This window comes from Oncorhynchus tshawytscha, unplaced genomic scaffold (assembly GCF_018296145.1).
Source record: "Oncorhynchus tshawytscha isolate Ot180627B unplaced genomic scaffold, Otsh_v2.0 Un_contig_6829_pilon_pilon, whole genome shotgun sequence".
In the NCBI taxonomy this organism is placed as follows: domain Eukaryota; kingdom Metazoa; phylum Chordata; class Actinopteri; order Salmoniformes; family Salmonidae; genus Oncorhynchus; species Oncorhynchus tshawytscha.
The window spans coordinates 260,515-280,128 of record NW_024609670.1 but is presented as its reverse complement, the minus strand read 5'-3'; the positions used below and the strand labels follow the sequence as shown (position 1 = coordinate 280,128).

The 19,614-nt window shown below is 41.8% G+C and overlaps 1 protein-coding gene across 3 annotated transcripts; it reads left to right on the top strand.

Moving 5' to 3' along the window:
- Nucleotides 1–1,212: 1,212 nt before the first annotated feature.
- LOC121845431 (broad substrate specificity ATP-binding cassette transporter ABCG2-like) lies at nucleotides 1,213–19,540 on the top strand. 3 transcript variants are annotated; one of them, XM_042316795.1, is made up of 16 exons: nucleotides 1,213–1,501; nucleotides 6,294–6,541; nucleotides 9,653–9,712; nucleotides 9,825–9,939; nucleotides 10,138–10,290; nucleotides 11,104–11,261; nucleotides 11,646–11,797; nucleotides 11,963–12,061; nucleotides 12,690–12,940; nucleotides 14,326–14,408; nucleotides 15,928–16,017; nucleotides 16,527–16,651; nucleotides 16,978–17,132; nucleotides 17,931–18,020; nucleotides 18,221–18,348; nucleotides 18,893–19,540. In XM_042316795.1, exons 2-16 carry the CDS (start codon nucleotides 6,312–6,314, stop codon nucleotides 19,038–19,040), a joined length of 2,037 nt encoding a protein of 678 aa, XP_042172729.1. In that variant the 5' UTR covers nucleotides 1,213–1,501; nucleotides 6,294–6,311; the 3' UTR covers nucleotides 19,041–19,540. The 3 variants fall into 3 exon arrangements, with proteins under 3 accessions (XP_042172729.1, XP_042172730.1, XP_042172728.1); XM_042316796.1 differs by lacking the exon at nucleotides 1,213–1,501 and adding an exon at nucleotides 3,524–3,718 and having other exon boundaries at nucleotides 6,309–6,541; XM_042316794.1 differs by lacking the exon at nucleotides 1,213–1,501 and adding an exon at nucleotides 3,526–3,718.
- Nucleotides 19,541–19,614: the final 74 nt, after the last annotated feature.

The following is a 19,614-nucleotide window of genomic DNA, read 5'->3' as shown; positions in this document are numbered from 1 at the left end:
GATCATATTACTCCAGTGCTAGCCTCCCTACACTGGCTTCCTGTCAAGGCAAGGGCTGATTTCAAGGTTTTACTGCTAACCTACAAAGCATTACATGGGCTTGCTCCTACCTATCTCTCTGATTTGGTCCTGCCGTACATACCTACACGTACCCTACGGTCACAAGACGCAGGCCTCCTAATTGTCCCTAGAATTTCTAAGCAAACAGCTGGAGGCAGAGCTTTCTCCTATAGAGCTCCCTTTTTATGGAATGGTCTGCCTACCCATGTGAGAGACGCAGACTCGGTCTCAACCTTTAAGTCTTTACTGAAGACTCATCTCTTCAGTGGGTCATATGATTGAGTGTAGTCTAGCCCAGGAGTGTGAAGGTGAACGGAAAGGCTCTGGAGCAACCGCCCTTGCTGTCTCTGCCTGGCCGGTTCCCCTCTTTCCACTGGGATTCTCTGCCTCTAACCCTATTACAGGGGCTGAGTCCCTAGGAGGGGTGCGTCACTTGAGTGGGTTGAGTCACTGATGTGATCTTCCTGTCTGGGTTGGTGCCCCCCCTTGGGTTGTGCCGTGGCGGAGATCTTTGTGGGCTATACTCGGCCTTGTTTCAGGATGGTAGGTTGGTGATTGAAGATATCCCTCTAGTGGTGTGGGGGAGTTATATCCTTCCTGTTTGGCCCTGTCCGGGGATATCATCGGATGGGGCCACAGTGTCTCCTGACCCCTCCTGTCTCAGCCTCCAGTATTTATGCTGCAGTAGTTAATGTGTCGGGGGGCTAGGGTCAGTTTGTTATATCTGGAGTACTTCTCCTGTCTTATCCGGTGTCCTGTGTGAATTTAAGTATGCTCTCTCTAATCCTCTCTTTCTTTCTCTCTCTCTCTCTCTCTCTCGGAGGACCTGAGCCCTCGGACCATGCCTCAGGACTACCTGGCATGATGACTCCAACTGACATTTACTCCTGAGGTGCTGACTTGCTGCACCCTTGACAACTACTATGATTATTATTATTTGACCATGCTGGTCATTTATGAACATTTGAACATCTTGGCCATGCTCTGTTATAATCTCCACCTGGCACAGCCAGAAGAGGACTGGCCACCCCTCATAGCCTGGTTCCTCTCTAGGTTTCTTCCTAGGTTTTGGCCTTTCTAGAGAGTTTTTCTTAGCCAACTTGTTTCAACACCTGCATTGCTTGCTGTTTGACGTTTTAGGCTGGGTTTCTGTACAGCACTTTGAGATACCAGCTGATGTACGAAGGGCTATATAAATACATTTGATTTGATTCATAATGCCGACAAACTGGTGACTCCAGCTCTCTCTGCTTGTTTTCTCAATGTGTATTAGCATGAATTGTCATCCGTCACCTTTCCTCTTCTCTAAAGAGACAGCTGTGGTCATTCCTGAGCAAAGTATGAGGTGTTACCCTGAGTCAACATAGTTGGGCCTTTGCCATTACTAGTTTATGGTGTTGACTGTGAAGGACTGCGTTCCAGACATATTTGACGTATATTGGTATGTGATACTCTGGATGTGTTTGTTTAGGAAGTGTAGAATAGAAAGATGTTGTCTTTATGAAAGATATAATTGAGTATGTGTGTGATTACTGAAATGTTTTGAAGTGATTGCTTCCCAGCATGTTAGAGGGTGCAGGGAAATGCTTGTTACTATAGCGCCTAACAATGCAGCAAAAATGTCTAACAAGTAGGTATAAATATAAATAGATATAAATATAGATAGTATAAATAATCATAAAAAACAAGAAATTACGACCGTCAGAACGAATCCAGTTGACAACCCAAATAACACCGTATAAGTAATCCAAATGCAATCTTTGCCTATATACACCAAAAATATATAGACTACTTAGAATGATATGTAGACCTACAGCAGTCAGGGGCACAGGAAAACTTGTGGCGAGGGGGAGGCGGTATTTGCCACAGCACTTTTTAATCAAGTGTAGAAGCAACTGATTTAGTTTAATAAAATATATAGACGCTTACCATTCAAAAGATTTGTCAACTCGCACACCATTTTTATGTCCTTCATATCGGAGTGCTGCTGCAGCGCTTTGCGTGTCTTAATTCACGAAAATCGCAGGTCGCGCGATAGCTCAAGGCGCGCTCTCTAATTTCCTCTGGTATTTAGCAAGCTTGATAACACATCACTCCCCCTACACAAGCAAAAACTGTTACATAAATGTCGACACAAGAAAAAACGTTTACAAAAATGTAGAATTCTTAATACCTAAACATTAGCGATCTGACATGACGTATTGCATGGAAACGATACTAGTTTTCGGTCTGATCAACTGTAGATTGGGCTACTAACAGCAGCATCTGTTAGCCTACTATGCGTCCTGTCCCTCTGGCCAGGGTAAACGAAGCGGTTTTAAACGTTGTATGTGTATAGCCCATTTGTTTGTGAGAACGTGAATGGGATTACATTTGGTTTATATTAAAACCTGGGCTGACTAGGCTATCTATACTTTTTCGATCCAAAATGATTAACGGGAATGAATAAACACAATAGCTGTTATAGACTGTGAATACATTTTTAATTAGGCCTACCATTGGGCAGTACAACACGATGCAAACCTGCACAAAGCAAGCTCAGCCATGTGCGTTTTATTGTCCATACATGTTGCTTTCTCTGTGTCTGTGTCTAGGAACCCCCCTAGTCCTTTAAAACGTAATTCATGTATAATTCATATGAACAACTACAAGGTTGCTGTAGTTTGACAGGGTTTCCATCCTCGTCAAGGCCAGGAGTAAAAATACGAACATTTGACATGATTAGGAAAACTCTAGCCCATATGAAACCTTTTTACAACAGATGAATTACGTCATACCATTTAAGGTCCGGAGTTTTACCTGATTAGGTTACCAGATCAGGTACAACTACGGGCCTCAGAATTGTATTATATTTTTGCCACGCTACTTTGGGACCTGTGGTGTCACCTCGGACAGCAGTAGATACAGTGAGCTATGTCGAGAATCCAATGTATAAATAATAAACAGTGTAACAAAATGCAATCAATGTAAAGCAATAGCCCGAGATATATTACAATGAGCTATGTGAAGAATACAGTAGGCCTATGTGAATACACAGTGTGACAAACAGTATAAATATAGTCATTTTTATACAGTCCTTTCAATTTATCTAATTTTCTATTGAAATCCACTTAAATTAAATGTAATTCATAATCTTGAAATATCAGTTTGGAGATGATCTCAATCATTGGGGTTGTGCTCTAGATACGAATGAGAGCAATTGAAAGATATTTTTTTTTTGTGAAAATGAGGCAATAATTAAGAATTGCTTATTTGCCCATGCTTATTTGCCAATGTCCTGGTTGAACCATTCATGCACACGCTTTGCACAATTTAACGGCATGGCTCGGTTTGGGAGGCGCCCATACTGTCATAGGAAAGATCTCAAGTATATATCCTCGCGTCCTCTCTCCTCGCCTCCTTCTCAAAACCCATTGGATGAGAAAGCCAGAGGTCCCGCCTCTCTGACCTTCTCCTCCAATGGGTTTTGAGAAGGTGACCGAGGAGAGATGACGCGAAGAGTATGTATTGAGATTTCTCCATAGCTGCTTCTCTTATTCAACACCGGTAGTATAAATTCATTGGCCAAAGCGGATCGTTGGTCACACGCGTGGTTTGGTTCGGTCTTTTCTAGTACAAGACTGGAGAGGACTGTATAAATTTCAAAGTTTACAGGCGGGTATGTATCCGTTTTGCATGATATTTTCAAATGGGATATATATTATTTTCGGCTAAATTTGCTACATCATTTGGAGGCTAAATGCCATGCATAACGGTGACATGATCCTCCGGGTGAATTCTTTAGTAACATCCTGCTTATACATGCTAGTATTATATAAAAAATAGCGGGCGCTGATGATATTTTAGTTCCAGACGATGATTCAATTTTATTCAAGTTTTTGTAAATGACGTACTCCAGTGCATGCGTGTTTGGTAAAAGAAAACATTGAGTTATTTTAGCATTTTTGTACAATAAAATATTGTTGTTTACTTTACGTCTATGAAATGAAGGCTACATACTTTTTTTCACGCAGAAACAACCTAACGTTACTTAGTCATCCATGCATTGCATTCCCAGTTGAACCGTTAGGGTCACCCATTCAAACCATTCAGAAATCATATTTCCAAGAAGGCCTACGATTATTCGTCTTCATGGGACAAATGTGTCTGTATTTCTCGTACATAATCTGTCCTGCTTAATCTTTTTATGACAGAAAAGTCAATAAAAAAGGCTTAGCTTATAAATGTGCATGGCTATCTTCAGTCATGGTAAAACATGAATATATCATTTTCAATTAGTCTAGGCTATGATATACATTTGTAGCAATTATGCTGAGAGTGTAGTAAAAAATAAAAAAGTAAGCACAATGAATGTACATGTGGAAAGTGGTTCAACTAACTAAATTTCAACGCAGGTCTGCTCACTGGACGAGTGTACTGTTTTCCAGTGTCTATACATTCCTATAGGATTAAATAGATTCAATTATTCGGTTTAATTTGTCTTCAACAAGCCTATCCCAGAGCAGAGGTATTTAGAGTGGTATAATGTATTTATAACTGCATTTGAAAACGATTGGGTGTCTCTCCTCACTCTAGCTTCTCTATTGCTTCTCTCTGGAGCGCTTCTCTCTCTTTCTCTCTCTCGAGCTTCTCTCTCTGCCTCTCGAGCTTCTCTCTCCGTCTCTCGAGCTTCTCTCTCCGTCTCTCGAGCTTCTCTCTCCGTCTCTCGAGCTTCTTTCTCTCTATGTACCAGTCCACCGCAAAGGTCGCATGACATTCATTTAGACTGATCCTAATTAAATGTGCTCAGATATGCAGACAATGTGTCCAATGTTTCCTCTTCTCCACATCTAAATGTATTGCGTAATGATAAATGCATATCACTCTTCCTAGAAGTCTGAAGTTTGTCTCTACAGTATATCCCTCCCTTCCTTGAAGCTCTCAGATTCATACACCAAAGTATGTCCTAAAGGCATCAATAAAACACATTAAAAGTCCTTCTATTTATTCACTAAATCTCAAATTAAGTGACACCCTATTTATTCTCCATACAGTAGTGCACTTCTTTTGACCAGAATCACTTTGGTCAGAAGTAACTCAATCATCAAGTTTGCAGATGCCACAACAGTGGTGTGCCTGATTTACCAACAACGATAAGACAACCTACAGGGAGGAGTTGAGGGGAGTGGTGCCAGGGAAATAACCCCTCCCTCAACATCAACAAAACGAAGGAGCTGATCGTGAACTTCAGGAGACAGCAGAGAGAGCACACCCCCATCCACCCCGACAGGACAGCAGTGGAGAGGGTGGAAGGCATCAAGTTCCTCGGCGTGCACATCACTGACAACCTGAAATGGTCCATCCACACAGAGAGTGTGGGGAAGAAGACGCAACAGCCCCTAAGACCCAACGGCTTGGACCTTAAGACCCTCACAAACTTCTACAGATGCACCATTGAGAGCATCCTGTCAGGCTGTATCACCTCCTGGTACAGCAATTGCACCGTCCGCAACCGCAGGGCTCTCTACACTGCCTACCCTACAAGACATCTACAGCGCCCGGTGTCACAGGAAGGCCAAGAAGATCATAAAGGACCTCAGCCACCCGAGCCACAACCTGTTCACCCGCTACCACCTAGAAAGTGGAGACAGTACAGGTGCATCAAAGCTGGGACCAAGAGACTGAAAAATAGCTTCTATCTCCATGCCATCAGACTATTAAATAGTCACCACTAGCCGGCCTCCGTCCAGTACCCTGCCCTGAACCTTAGTCACTGTTACTGGCCGACTACCACCTGGTACTCAACCCCGCACCTTAGAGACTGCTGCGCCATGTACATAGTCATTGAAGACTGGTCACTTTAATAATGTTTACATACTGTTTTACCCACTTCATATGTATATACTGTATTCTAGTCAAGGCTCATCCTATATAATTACTGCTGCACACACCTTTTCTATTCATATATTGTCCATAATGTCTATACACACCATCATATACATATATATTTATATTCCGGACTCTGACTTGCTCGTCATGATATTTCTTAATACCTTTCTTTTTATTTTGAGGGATTTGTGTGGTTTGTTAGGTATTACTGTACTGTCTGAGCTAGAAATACAAGCATTTCGCTGCACCTGTGATAACATCGGCAAAGTATGTGCACGCAATCAATAACATTTGATTTGAGTGGTGCACTACACAAGGAAAATAGTGTATCAATTTCAGACCCATCCCTTGACCAATCCCCACAGGTCTCACCCCTGCAGATAATGACCGATCGAGCCAATCACATCAGCATCGCCATGACTGAAGACGTCACGTCCACCAACGGGACGCCCAGGACCAAGGTCATAACCAGCAGCACCATGGTGGAGCTGAACAAGCTGCAGCCCCGAGGCTCCACGGTCAGCTTCCACAGCATCCAGTACAAGGTGAAGCTGAAGACTGGACCGCTCTGCAAGAGGAAGAACACTGCCAGGGAGATACTGGTGGACCTCAAGTGAGTGGAGTTAGTGGATCCTTTGGTCTCATGTACACACAGACACAAGCAGACGAACACACACTTTCAAAGATGCACACACAATCTCATGTATTCTACACACAGGCTTCCACCTTGAAACATGCCCAAACACACAAGTTGTAGTGATACTAATTGACTAGTGGATGATTAAAGTGAGTTTGATCACATGCGTGCACACACACACACACACACACAGTCCTGTGTGGCTCAGTTGGTAGAGCATGGAGCTTGCAACGCCAAGGATAAAGGTTTGATTCCCGCTGGGGCCACCCATATGAAAAATGTATGCACACATACATAAGTCCCTTTGGATAAAAGCGTCTGCTAAATGGCATACAATGAGTAAGGTTACATGCACACAATAAGGTGATTATTGTGGATAGTCAGATTAATATAATAGTTTGAGGAAAATGTTTATATGCTTTGCAAGAAGAACGATTTCCCTAATAATCCTGTTTACATGGACATATCTGAAGTCAGGCTACCTGATGGCACTCTGTTAAATGCAGAAAGTCGGCAATTAAAATTAACGCTCAACCACAGCGACCATGTTATTTTTTTGGAAGCATATTTGATTCTGAGTTGGGACATATAAAGTTTGTATGTGAAAACTACTTCTAAGACTCATACATTCAGTTGTTCCAAACTCACTTCACTCGCGCTAAAGAGGGAGGCTCGCTCGGCTGGTGCTGGCACATGTGCAGATCAAATACACAGCTGGAACGCAGATTAAGGTGTTTACATGTCCTAATAATTCCAACAATTGCTCAGAAAACCTGTTTTTTAATTGGCATATGCTTACTTCGATTTTGACCTTACGCCGATTTAAGATAAGCAGAGTAAGGTGTTTACATGGCTATTGCATAATCTGCCTACTGCCATTCATCAGTTTAATATCAAATTATTACTGTGCATGTAAAAATACTCAATAACTAGCTACAATAACACACACACACGCTGAAATGCTAGTGGACCTGAAGTTAATATACACTTTGACCACCCAATTACATTTGGTGATTATAAAGCTAATTCGATGTGGGTTTATTGGCAGATTCACCTCTTTCTCGCTCTGTGTTGAGCTCGTTTGCTTGTCTTTCTTGGTACAGCCTCAGTGTATTCCTGCCCACCACCACACCCCTTTACAGTGGTGTAAAGTACTTAAGTAAAAAATACTTTAAAGTACTACTTAAGTAATTTTTGAGGGTATCTTTACTTTACATATTTTTGCCAACTTTTACTTTTACTTCACTACATTCCTAAATAAAATAATGTACTTTTTACTCCATACATTTTTCCTGACACCCAAAAGTACTCGTTATATTTTGACAAGAAAATGGTCCAATTCACACACTTATCAAGAGAACATCCTTGGTCATCTCTACTGCCTCTGATCTGGCGGACTCACTAAACATAGATGCTTTGTTTGTAAATTATGTCTGAGTGGTGGAGTGTGCCCCTGCTGTCCGTCAACAACAAACAAATGAGAAAATTGTGCTGTCTGGTTTGCTTAATATAAGGAATTTGAAATGATTTATACTTTTATACTTACACACATTTGAGCAATTCCATTTACTTTTGACACTTAAGTATATTTAAAATCAAATACTTTTAGACTTTTACTCAAGTAATATTTTACTGGGTGACTTTCACTTTTACTTGAGTCATTTTCTACTAGGGTATCTTTACTTTTACTCAAGTATGACAATTGGCTACTTTTGGCTACCACTGCCCCTTTACTAGTGAATTAAGGGAGTGTTAACAAATTAGGAATGCTTGTGAGTGTCATTGATGGATCTAACTCAATTATAGGAATTAAGTTTGCTGCCTCTCCAATGCTCATGAAGAGGTTTTAGGTGTGTGTGTGTGTGTGTGTGTGTGTCAGAGAGAGCGTGAAAGTGAAGTGAAACCAAAAGAGGGAGAGAGATCATTAACACAAGTTGACAAAACATACAGGCCTCTCCATTTGAGATTAGGGCTCGCATACTCAGACCACAATGAACAATAGTGCAGCGGAACATTCAAATGTCTTTTTTTTCTGATGGCATTAAATGTACTGGACATTTCCCAGGGAGGAATGCGTAATTTCACACAAGTTTTGGTCCGTTTCCCCTAGTGTTAATTATATGATATTAAGCATGGTTTCTTGCGTGTAATCTCTTTGATGCACTGTGGAGCAAGCTGCCAAGGAACCAAAGGAAATGCTGTCACGTGATTCCACACTACAAGCCTTTATAATTCAGTTTTTTAATTCTGTTTTTATATGACAGATACTTTTTTTTATACCAATTGTGCAAATGTTCTTTGTGGAATCACAAAATTTGATTATGTATTCTTGTTTTGGACCATTATACAATGGTATAGATAGAACTCATTCTCAGATTGTTGGAGGTCTTTGGGGTCATCGTATTCTTTGTGCTGTTTGAATTGGTTAATTGGAGAACCAAACCTCCTCCTTTTCATTCTGTCACTCTTGTGATTCTTCCGTGTGTATGACTATGCTATAGAGACAATGTTTACACATTAAAACCACAAGCCCTTAACACTTGATAAACTTGCTGGACTGGCGTGATAACTTTTGCCGCCGTATGTAATGGGTTGATAAGACATTTGTGTAACATTGTGCGTATAGAAAGTAGATGACAAAAATGCTTTGCCCATGACTTGAATGGGCGCTATAAACCTGTCGTAAGCATGTCATAAGGTGCTATAAATCTAGCATTTCGTTTGATGATAAAAGTTCTGTCCTATAATTCTTGGTCCTTAATCTGCTTTTTTATTGGTATTGATTCAATGTTAGGTTCATCTAGCTTTGATTTTACCAACTTAGTCCAACAGTTTGAAATGCTTATGAATGACTCAGTTGTTGGTACACATATCCAAATCCATTTACTGATTTGCAACTGAACTGTAGGCCTATACTCTTATTGATTTTTGTAAGTCTTTCATAATTTAGAATACAGTGCTATACTTCTCATTGGTGTAAAACATAATGTAACACAATGTGTGTTGATTACATGTTTATTATGGTAAATATGTGGAATGTTTCAGTGCAACTTAAAATATCTTCTGCGTTTTGTCGTTGTCTTGCAGTGGCATCATGAGACCGGGTCTAAATGCTATTCTAGGACCCACTGGAAGTGGAAAGTCCTCGTGAGTATTTTGTTGATGACAACGGTTTATCTTGAAGGCATTACATTGCTTGTTACAAAAAGAAAGGTCCCACAGGTTGCCATAGTGATTATTGATCTAACGTTATGGTTAGGTTCCTGGACGTTCTAGCAGCCAGGAAGGACCCCTCTGGTCTCTCAGGGGAGGTGCTGATCGACGGGGCGCCACAACCACCCAACTTCAAGTGCCTCTCCGGCTATGTTGTCCAGGTAAGTCTATTGGCTACCTGTTGTAAATATTGTCGGAGACCATGACGCAGTTAGAAGAGCATATTCAAAGGAGACATGTACAACACAACTCTAGGGTCCAACAGCAGGAAAAAACAGTATAGCTACAGTACTTTTTTCAAAGCTGACCATATTACCCCAGTCAGTGACCTCTGACCTTTGTCTCTGTGACCTCACCAGGACGACGTGGTGATGGGGACTCTGACGGTGAGGGAGAACCTGCGATTCTCTGCAGCGCTGCGTCTGCCCCGCTCCGTGCCCCAGAAAGAGAAGGACGCCAGGGTCAACGACCTCATCACCGAGCTAGGCCTGACCAAGGTGGCTGACGCTAAGGTACGTTGTAACATAGAATGGAAATGTTGAGACGGCTGTTCAGGACTGAATTCATGGTAGTTTTATGAGCCTGTGAGAGTCAAATCCATAGAATTAGGAATTTGAATTTGAGTAGGACTAAATGCAGTTTAATAGGATCTCTATGATCAAACCGTCCACAGTATTTTCCCTCCACTATGTACACTGAGTATACCAAACACCTTCCTAATATTGAGTTGCACCCCCCCCACACACACAGTGATGCTGGCCCATGTTGACTCCAATGCTTCCCACAGTTGTGTCAAGTTGGCTGGATGTCTTTTGGGTGGTGGACTATTCTTGATACACACGGGAAACTGTTGAGCGTGAAAAACCCAGCAGGGTTGCAATTCTTGACAAACTCAAACTGGTGCGCCTACAACCATACCCCATTCAAAGGCATCTTTTGTCTTTCCTGTTCACCCTCTGAATGGCACATAAACACAATCCATCTCTCAATTGTCTCTAGTCCTAGAAATCCTTAATTAACCTGTCTCCTCCCCTTCATCTACACTGATTCAAGTGGCTTTAACAAGTGACATCAATAAGGGATCAAAGCTTTCACCTGGATTTACCTGGTCAGTCTGTGTCATGGAAAGAGCAGGTGTTCTTAATGTTTTGTATACCCATTGTAGATATGCAGTAAGATTGCTTCCTTCTCACCAATGTCTTCCAATGTCATTTTGAAGGTTTCGGGCCATATGAGGGCTATCATGTCATAGAAGGCTGTGGTACCATACAGCATTTGATAGATGTCCAAGGGCTATCTTGTGATGTGATTGTGTTCCTCCCCAGGTTGGTACCCAGATGATCCGGGGGATTTCTGGAGGGGAGAGGAAGAGGACCAACATCGGCATGGAGCTCATCATCGACCCCTCTGTTCTCTTCTTGGATGAACCCACCACGGGCCTGGACGCTAGCACCGCTAACTCTGTCCTGCTGCTGCTCAAAAGGTATCTGTAGCTCTAAACTGTTACTGTAACGGGCCTGGATGCTAGCACCGCTAACTCTGTCCTGCTGCTGCTCAAAAGGTATCTGTAGCTCTAAACTGTTACTGTAACGGGCCTGGATGCTAGCACCGCTAACACTGTCCTGCTGCTGCTCAAAAGGTATAGCACTACTATTCCAAGAAGGAAAGACATTTAATTTAATTTCGATTGATTCCTAATGGGTGGGGTTAGTGGTAGGTATCCTACATTTCATATTTGATGCTTTTCTTATTCCCTTCCCTGTTTAATTTGCACCACATTTGTCCTCTAAATGTCCTACCTTTCTTATTGGCTACCCTGTTAAATGTAGACCTCCAGGCCTTTTTTCATTGTCTTATCTCCTTTTAGAATGGCCAATCAGGGACGCACCATCATCATGTCCATCCACCAACCGCGTTACTCCATCTACCGGCTGTTTGACTCCCTGACCCTGCTAGTTAGCGGCAAACAGGTGTACCATGGGCCGGCCCAGAATGCACTGGACTATTTCGCCGACATAGGTAACCTTCGATACCAATACTACACACAAAGTATAAGGAGCTACCGTTGATGTGTTGTTTAAGAGATAAAGGAAGTTAGATTGATGTAAAAGTCCTGAATGGGACAAAGCAGAATAGAGATTGATATAGGGGAGACGAATGTTCACATGTGTTGTTGTATCCTAGGTTACGCCTGCGAGGCCCACAACAACCCAGCCGACTTCTTCCTAGACGTCATCAACGGAGACTCTACTGCCACTACTATGAACAAGATTCAGGGAGAAGGTCATTTTCACACACACACACCCACACACACACACACACACACACACACACACACACACACTAACAAACAGTGTGCAGTATATGAGTCCAAGTCTCGCAAGCACCTGAAAGGTGCCTTAGAGCCCTGGCAGCATAGTAAAAGAACAAGGGACCCAGTGCTCTAACACAAACAACATCTGCCCCTGGGTCAGTAAGATTAGGGGTGCAGGAGGCTTGGCGTTGCCCAGACAGGGACAGGGGTTGGAGGGAGCGGGTGGCTGATGCTGCAGCCAGGGCCTGAGGCTGGAGGCCAGGCAGTTGGATAACCCCGTTAATCCTATCAGCTCAATGTGAAAAACCCTCTGATCTGTACTGGTACAGTAGGATTTGTTGGCCTTTGAGAGGCTACGGCTAATGCTAATAGCGACAGGAATACACTATCGGTGTGGATTGTGGAAGGAACCGTTTTGGTACAATGGGAGTAGTCAGCCGAATCTCGGACTGGACTTCAATGAATTTGTATCTGGGTCTTTTGCACTTAGGATAAGGGGATGGATTGAAAAATGGGTTGTTGTCATGGGTGAATTAAGGGGTGATGGTCTCCAACCTTTAACAGTGTGTATTGACTCTCGGTTCTCTCCCCTCCTAGACATTGACTTTGAGGAGCTGAGTGGCTCCAGGCAGACCATCGAGGAGCGTCTAGTGGAGGAGTACAGGAACTGCTCCTACTTCAGAGACACCCAGGTCGAGCTGGAGAGGATCACCCAGGGAAAGCAGTACACCACCAAGCCCAGGTCCCGTACCATCACCTACAACAGCTCCTTCTTCACCCAGCTCCACTGGGTCCTAGGCAGAACCTTCCGGAACCTAGCGCTGAACCCCCAGACCTCCGTCGCACAGGTTAGAACACACACCGATACAGACGCACACACACACATACACCGATACAGATGCACACACACACCAATACTCACCAGATTTCTATTTGTGGGTTTATAGTTTAAGAGGTGCTGTACCAATGTCCCCTAAACTCATTTCAAACACACACAATTGGGGAGAGGATTCTCAAAATAAAAGGGTAATGGATTTAGCTCCGCTCCTATCACCAACAACCTTATGACCGGACTTACCCTCCGAGCAAGACTTGAGAATAGTATGATTTTTAATTGCATCCCGCGTACTTTTCTCTACTTCACAACAAGCTCTTTTGCACTTAAAGGGTGACAGAGATGGGGGAGTTCTGACGACTTAGTGCCCTCATTAGTCATCCAAGGCAACAACATGCCATCAGAAGTATCTCACTTCAAGAATTATTAACAGCTAATTGGCCTCATAGTAAATCGACAATAATCCCAGGCTGGGGTCTGGATCTTAAAGGCTAGAGGGCCGGAGACCTAGCTAATCAGCTTTGCTGACTGTTGTGACCCAGCTGTTGCCTCTCCGGGCCTAGAACTGAAGTGATATCATATCTGGGGCCCCCCCAGTGGCCAGGGCCCAGACCTTTGTCACATGATCACGCCATGACCCGCGCTGGGCTTCCACATGAGGGGCTTGGGGAATGAGGTGAAAAAGGCTCAACCTTATTAGCTTATCCTCTCACCCTGGGAACCGCGCTGGGGCCGGTTAGGCCTGTCATAAAATGTAAATCGTCAGGATTAAAACAAATGTCGCTCTGGAGATTTCACCTTTTCTCTCTTTGTTTTCTCTTTTTCTTACCCGACATGGACTACCGGTCTGTGGATGAGAATGGATGAGGGAGAGTGCTGATTCGGTGTAGTTTGTGTGGGAATATACCTAGTTTTAAGAATGTCCACATTCTTAATGGACTAATCATGTTCTATCAGGGTTCTTAATGGACTAATCAGGTTCTATCAGGGTTCTTAATAGACTAATCAGGTTCTATCAGGGTTAGACCCTTTGCCTCTGCAAGGCCAGGATAAGTAGTGATACTTCTCCTGACCTTTGTGTTCGTCATAGCATCTTACCTAACTGTATTTTAAGAATATAATATTGTTTTCTTCTCTGAGAGAGAGCTAAACCCTTTTTTCTATAGACCTAAAGAGATGTGTTTACATTAAAATGGTGCCTGGACCTTTGATCAAAATGGGCTCCTTCATGCGACTGAAGTCTCAGTTGTGTAAGGCATATTGCCAGACATATAAGATTGATTACTCCCCAATGCCACGGCACATTGCGGGTCATGATGTAAAATATGACGTTATGCTTGTCTGATTTGCTGACCTTTGACCTGGCTACTAAACTTACGATGTTTCTCTTTTGGGCAGCTGGGAGTCACCATTTTTCTGGCTCTTATTGTGGGCGCCATTTTCTTCGGGGTGAAGGACAACCAGAGTGGAATACAGAACAGGTGGGGGAACCATTTTTATCACAACACCTTAAATCCATCTCAGAATGGGATGTAAAGGTGATCTGATTTCGATTCATCTGTAGACTGAAACTGATGGGAACCCATAGGGCAGAACAACGGCAGTGTCTGCCTGTAAAGGTTAGGTTAGTAAATGACTCTGCTTTGGGAGAGAGATATTATAACAGGATAATGCAGACATATACACTACGGTTCAAATGTTTGGGGTCACTTAGAAATGTCCTTGTTTTTGAAAGAAAAGCACTTTTTTTTTGTCCATTAAAATAACATCAAATTGATCAGAAATACAGTGTAGACATAGTTAATGTTGTAAATGAGTTTTGTAGCTAGAAACAGCTGATTTGTAATGGAATATCTACATAGGCGTTCAGAGGCCCATTATCAGCAACCATCACTCCTGTGTTCCAATGGCACGTTGTGTTAGCTAATCCAAGTTTATAATTTTAAAAGGCTAATTGATCATTAGAAAACCCTTTTGCAATTATGTTAGCACAGCTGAAAACTTGTTCTGTTTAAAGAAGCAATAAAACTACCCTTCTTCAGACTAGTTTAGTATTTTTTTTTAGAATCAGCATTTGTGGGTTCAATTACAGGCTCAAAATGGCCAGAAACAAAGAACTTTCTTCTGAAACTCGTCAGTCTATTCTTGTTCTGAGAAATTAAGGCTATTTCATTAGAGAAATTGCCAAGAAACTGAAGATCTCGTACAATGCTGTGTACTACTCCCTTCACATAACAGCGCAAACTGGCCCTAACCAGAATAGAAAGAGGAGTGGGAGGCCCCGGTGCACAACTGAGCAAGAGGACAAGTACATTAGAGTGTCTTCAACTAGTGTATTAATCTGCTTACAATAATCAGGATTTTGCTCATTTATTTTATTGGTACAATCACATCTGGGTTCAAATAAATGTGTATTTGAGTTATGTAGTATTTAGAAATGTATTTTTATGTGTATTTGAGTATTTTCAAATACATAGCCCAAACAATTACTTTTAATTGAGTATTTGAATGGTTATTTGTAAAAAAAAATATATATATATATATATATATATATATATATATATATATATATATATATATATATATATATATAAATAAATAGTCTGCCAAATTGTATTTCAAATACTCAAATACACTCCCATTTATTTAACCCAGGTATTTGAAAATAGTATTTGAAAAATACTGACAAATACTTTCCAAGTGTATTTCCAAATACATTAAAATATTCAGCTACCTGTCTTTTCAAATAAACTGTATCTGAATACTTACTTTGAATGTATGTGAAAGTAATTGAGATATTTAAAATACCAGGTCTGGGTCCAATTAGACCTACAGTACGACTCCACTCCCTTGGTCCCTTTAGTCTGAAGGCCGATGGAGTACACACACAGCAAAACATCTAGCATTCATTTCAATAGGGGTTTACCCCCTTTCATTTCATGCATGACTGGGCAGAACATAAGGATTTCATGTCGTGACTTGATGTTTCCCCTCTTGTAGGATTGGTGCTCTTTTCTTCATCACCACCAACCAATGTTTCAGCACGCTGTCCGCTGCAGAACTCTTCATCACAGAGAGGAAGCTGTTTGTGTACGTACTGTAGTAGACCAGTGGCACCACTATAACCTGGAATATGGGGGTGTGAGCATGCGGGTCTAGCCAGATTAGATGTAGACATGGTTTGTGTGTGTCTGTAAGTTGTTGTTCGTATGTATAAGGAAAAAATATATTATAAAACAACAAGTCTCGCACTCTCTATTATATATATATATATATATATATATATATATATATATATATATATATATATATATATATATATATATATATGTGATTATGAAGACACTGTCTCTGCCTAAATACTTGTCAGTATGAAATGGACCAACAAGCATTTGTTTACAGCTACATTAGGTTCACTGTTTGACCTTTGTACTTCTAATTATTCTGTAAATGAGCATTTTCAGTATGAAATACCCCGGCAAGCATTAGTTCCAAATGGCCCTAGCCAAGGAAGTTAGAAAATAAAACACTCAGTATGAGTTAATGTAGACTTCTTGTCTGAGTTAATGTAGACTTCTTGTCTTTGTTGTCCCCAACAGCCATGAGTACATCAGCGGGTACTACAGAGTCTCAGTCTACTTCCTGTCCAAGATCCTGTCTGACATCATCACCCTGCGCACCATCCCCGCCATCGTCTTCAGCTGCGTGGCCTACTTCATGATAGGTGGGTTGGATGCACAACATGGGAATGAGACATTTACATTTATGAAGATTAAATTTGAATTGTCAAGATGGAAGGAAAGTAGAGGGACATAGAGTAGACGTTGAGGTAGCTAGCACACAAGCATTTCCCTGCACCTTTTATACCTGCTGTATAAACTGTGCGTGACAAATACAATTAGATTTGAGACGGTAATAGCACAGACAGTAAAAGGTCAAGAAAGGTCAAGACGGCTCTCAAACCCTCTTTGCAGAGGGGCATGTACCCTACCACTCAAAACCAGACTCTGAAATGATCTTAAAATTCAAGTGTGTGTGTCTCTCCTGCAGGTTTTAAAACCACTCCAGCAGCCTTCTTCATCTTCATGTTCACCGTAACCCTGGTGGCCTACACAGCCACCGCCATGACCATGGCCATCTCTGCCGACCAGAGTGTGGTGGCAATGGCCAACATCTTCATGACTATTAGCTTCGTCTTCATGATGGTGAGTGTAGGGACGAGGGTGTAATGCGGTGGCCACATTTGCGCGGTGGGGTACTCAGGGACGTGCAGGGTGCACCTGAGTTGTATTGCAATGCCAGTTATGGTTCAAGTTTAACACTGTCCCACTAGTATTATTTGCTAGTTATGTATAGACATAAATATAAACTAGCGTTGCATACCAAGGTTACACATGGATATTACAGTGGGGAATGGCCGTCATCTTTTCTAGCCTTGGATTAAAGTGATGTAGGATCTGTGGGGTTATTGTCTGTCTTTCTGTTTGATCTTTAGATAGGTTCTGTGGTGTTAAGACTAAGATCAGATTAAGATCACTTTATTGGTCAATTGCACACGAGGTCCCAACCGAAATTGGACTTTTAACCTCACCCCTCTGAAAGACCCATATGCATACACGCCAGATTTTGTAGATGTGCTGGGGGCTGCCACACTGGGCGCCCGGGGAGCTGTTGTTGTGGGGGGTTAAGTGCCTTGCTCAAGGGCATAAGGGCCAGCTCGGTTGCCAGATTACTTCCTGTCAGACCCAGGATCCGGACTGGCAACCCTCCAGGTGCTGGTTTGCCATTTTAACGCTCCTGTTGCCGGTTGCTGGCTCGCCGCTCAACTCTTTCTTTGTGGCTGTGTTGGATCCGATAACATTATTGTATCTTGTTCTGCTTGTTGGGCTCCTTCCATTTTACCAGGTCTGTCTTGTAAAATGGCAATTTCCTGGTCAAATTGTAATTTAGGGGTTGGAACCTCAATGTCATTGGTGAATTAATATTTATTGATGTGTTGTCAGATCTTCTCAGGTCTGCTGGTGAACCTGCCCAGTATCATGAACTGGCTGGCCTGGTTGAAGTACCTCAGTATCCCTCGCTACGGTCTAACAGTAAGTACCTCAGTCAGCCACAACTTCTTAATTGATCTAGTGAAATGTTGCCATACTGTATTAATATGTTTCATTTATTCAACTTTTATAGCGCTATTCATTACATATAGAATTGTTTTAAATATTAATATATACCGTATGGTATATAATACTATAATAAAACTGTATTATTAAGTATTGTAACGTTTCTTAATGACTAGGCCCTGGAGATCAACGAGTTTGTGGGGCTGAAGTTCTGTGAGGACCCTGCCGTTCGCACCACCATGTCTCCTGGCTCTGGCATGATGACCAACTGCAGTATGAACACTACTCACACTCTCGGGATAACGTGAGTAACGTAGTCCACACACATACACACTGTGGAATTTAGCTTTATATTTTTTGCTTAGAAATAGTGATAGATGTTGGTTGACTTAAATACAGTTTATGACTAGTATTATCAGTAGGCTACAAACATGCTGTCATTAAGTGCAGTGCCTATGATCACTGTAGTACCTCTAGCACCATCTACTGAGGAAGTCATTGTAGATGGAGCAGCAGTTGTGTTAGCTAGATCCTCTACCGTACATTAGAGAATGGCTCATTTCAATAAGGCATCATTACTGAGTATCAATAGCAGCAAAGGCTGAATTATTTGATACAATTAAAAAATATATATTAGAGAATAAACACAATAATTATCCTACAACACAATAAAATCTGACCCACCTAAGTCCTTTTCAGCTGAAAACTCAAATTAGTTCAGGTTCAGGATTCAGTCTGTTTCCAAACACTTTCTTCCTATTTAACGTGACCCAGCCTTGCTTGTCCACGGGATCCCATAGATACACCGTGGTGAACATTTGTTTGGTCTTCTCTCCATCTCATTCCAGGTGCACAGGGGAACAATACCTGGACTACCTAGGAATAGAATACACTACATGGGGCCTATGGGAAAACCACGTTGCCTTGGCAATAATGACACTCATTTTCCTGGTCATCGCCTATCTGAAGCTGCGGTTTATTAAGAAGTTCACATAAGAAGTGTCTTACTTTGCCTTACAATTCACTCCTCTGTGGTTATATCAATGACAAACTGCCCGTAGTTTCTCTCTCCATACATATGTTATAACATGAAGCAGTGTGCCTATGGTTTGCACTGAGACAGGTTAAATGGTTAGTTCAGCCAAATTACATATTCACATATTCATTTCCTGGACAAGTGGAGACTGCAATCCATGCTTTGGCTTTGCTGAACTAGCTATACTAGCACTGTAAATGAGTCATTTGGCTGAACTGTCACTCTAACGTTCAATATCTATGCATGAATGTACATTTTCACCACATGAATATTAATGTGGAATCTTTGCCTTCCAGTAGTCATTGTTCTCATGTTGACTGCTGTGTTTATTTGGTAGCATTTGTTCCAGTCTAGTACGAGACTGTCTTGGTATTTAGTTAATCGTTTCTATTTATAGAGGAACTGAACTCATTTATTTGGAAAAATTATGATGTTGAATTATGTAAAAATTATGAATGACTTTTGTTAGTGCATTTTTTGTGTGTAATCATTGAATTGTTTGTTTCTATTGTGTTTATTACCTTTTTATCTATA

Excerpts from the sequence above, each read along its gene's own strand:
- LOC121845431 (XM_042316795.1), top strand. The coding sequence starts at position 6,312 with ATGACCGATCGAGCCAATCACATCAGCATCGCCATGACTGAAGACGTC. Across the intron at positions 6,542-9,652 it reads GAGATACTGGTGGACCTCAA|TGGCATCATGAGACCGGGTC; the intron begins GTGAGTGGAGTT and ends GTTGTCTTGCAG. Across the intron at positions 12,062-12,689 it reads GAACAAGATTCAGGGAGAAG|ACATTGACTTTGAGGAGCTG; the intron begins GTCATTTTCACA and ends CTCCCCTCCTAG.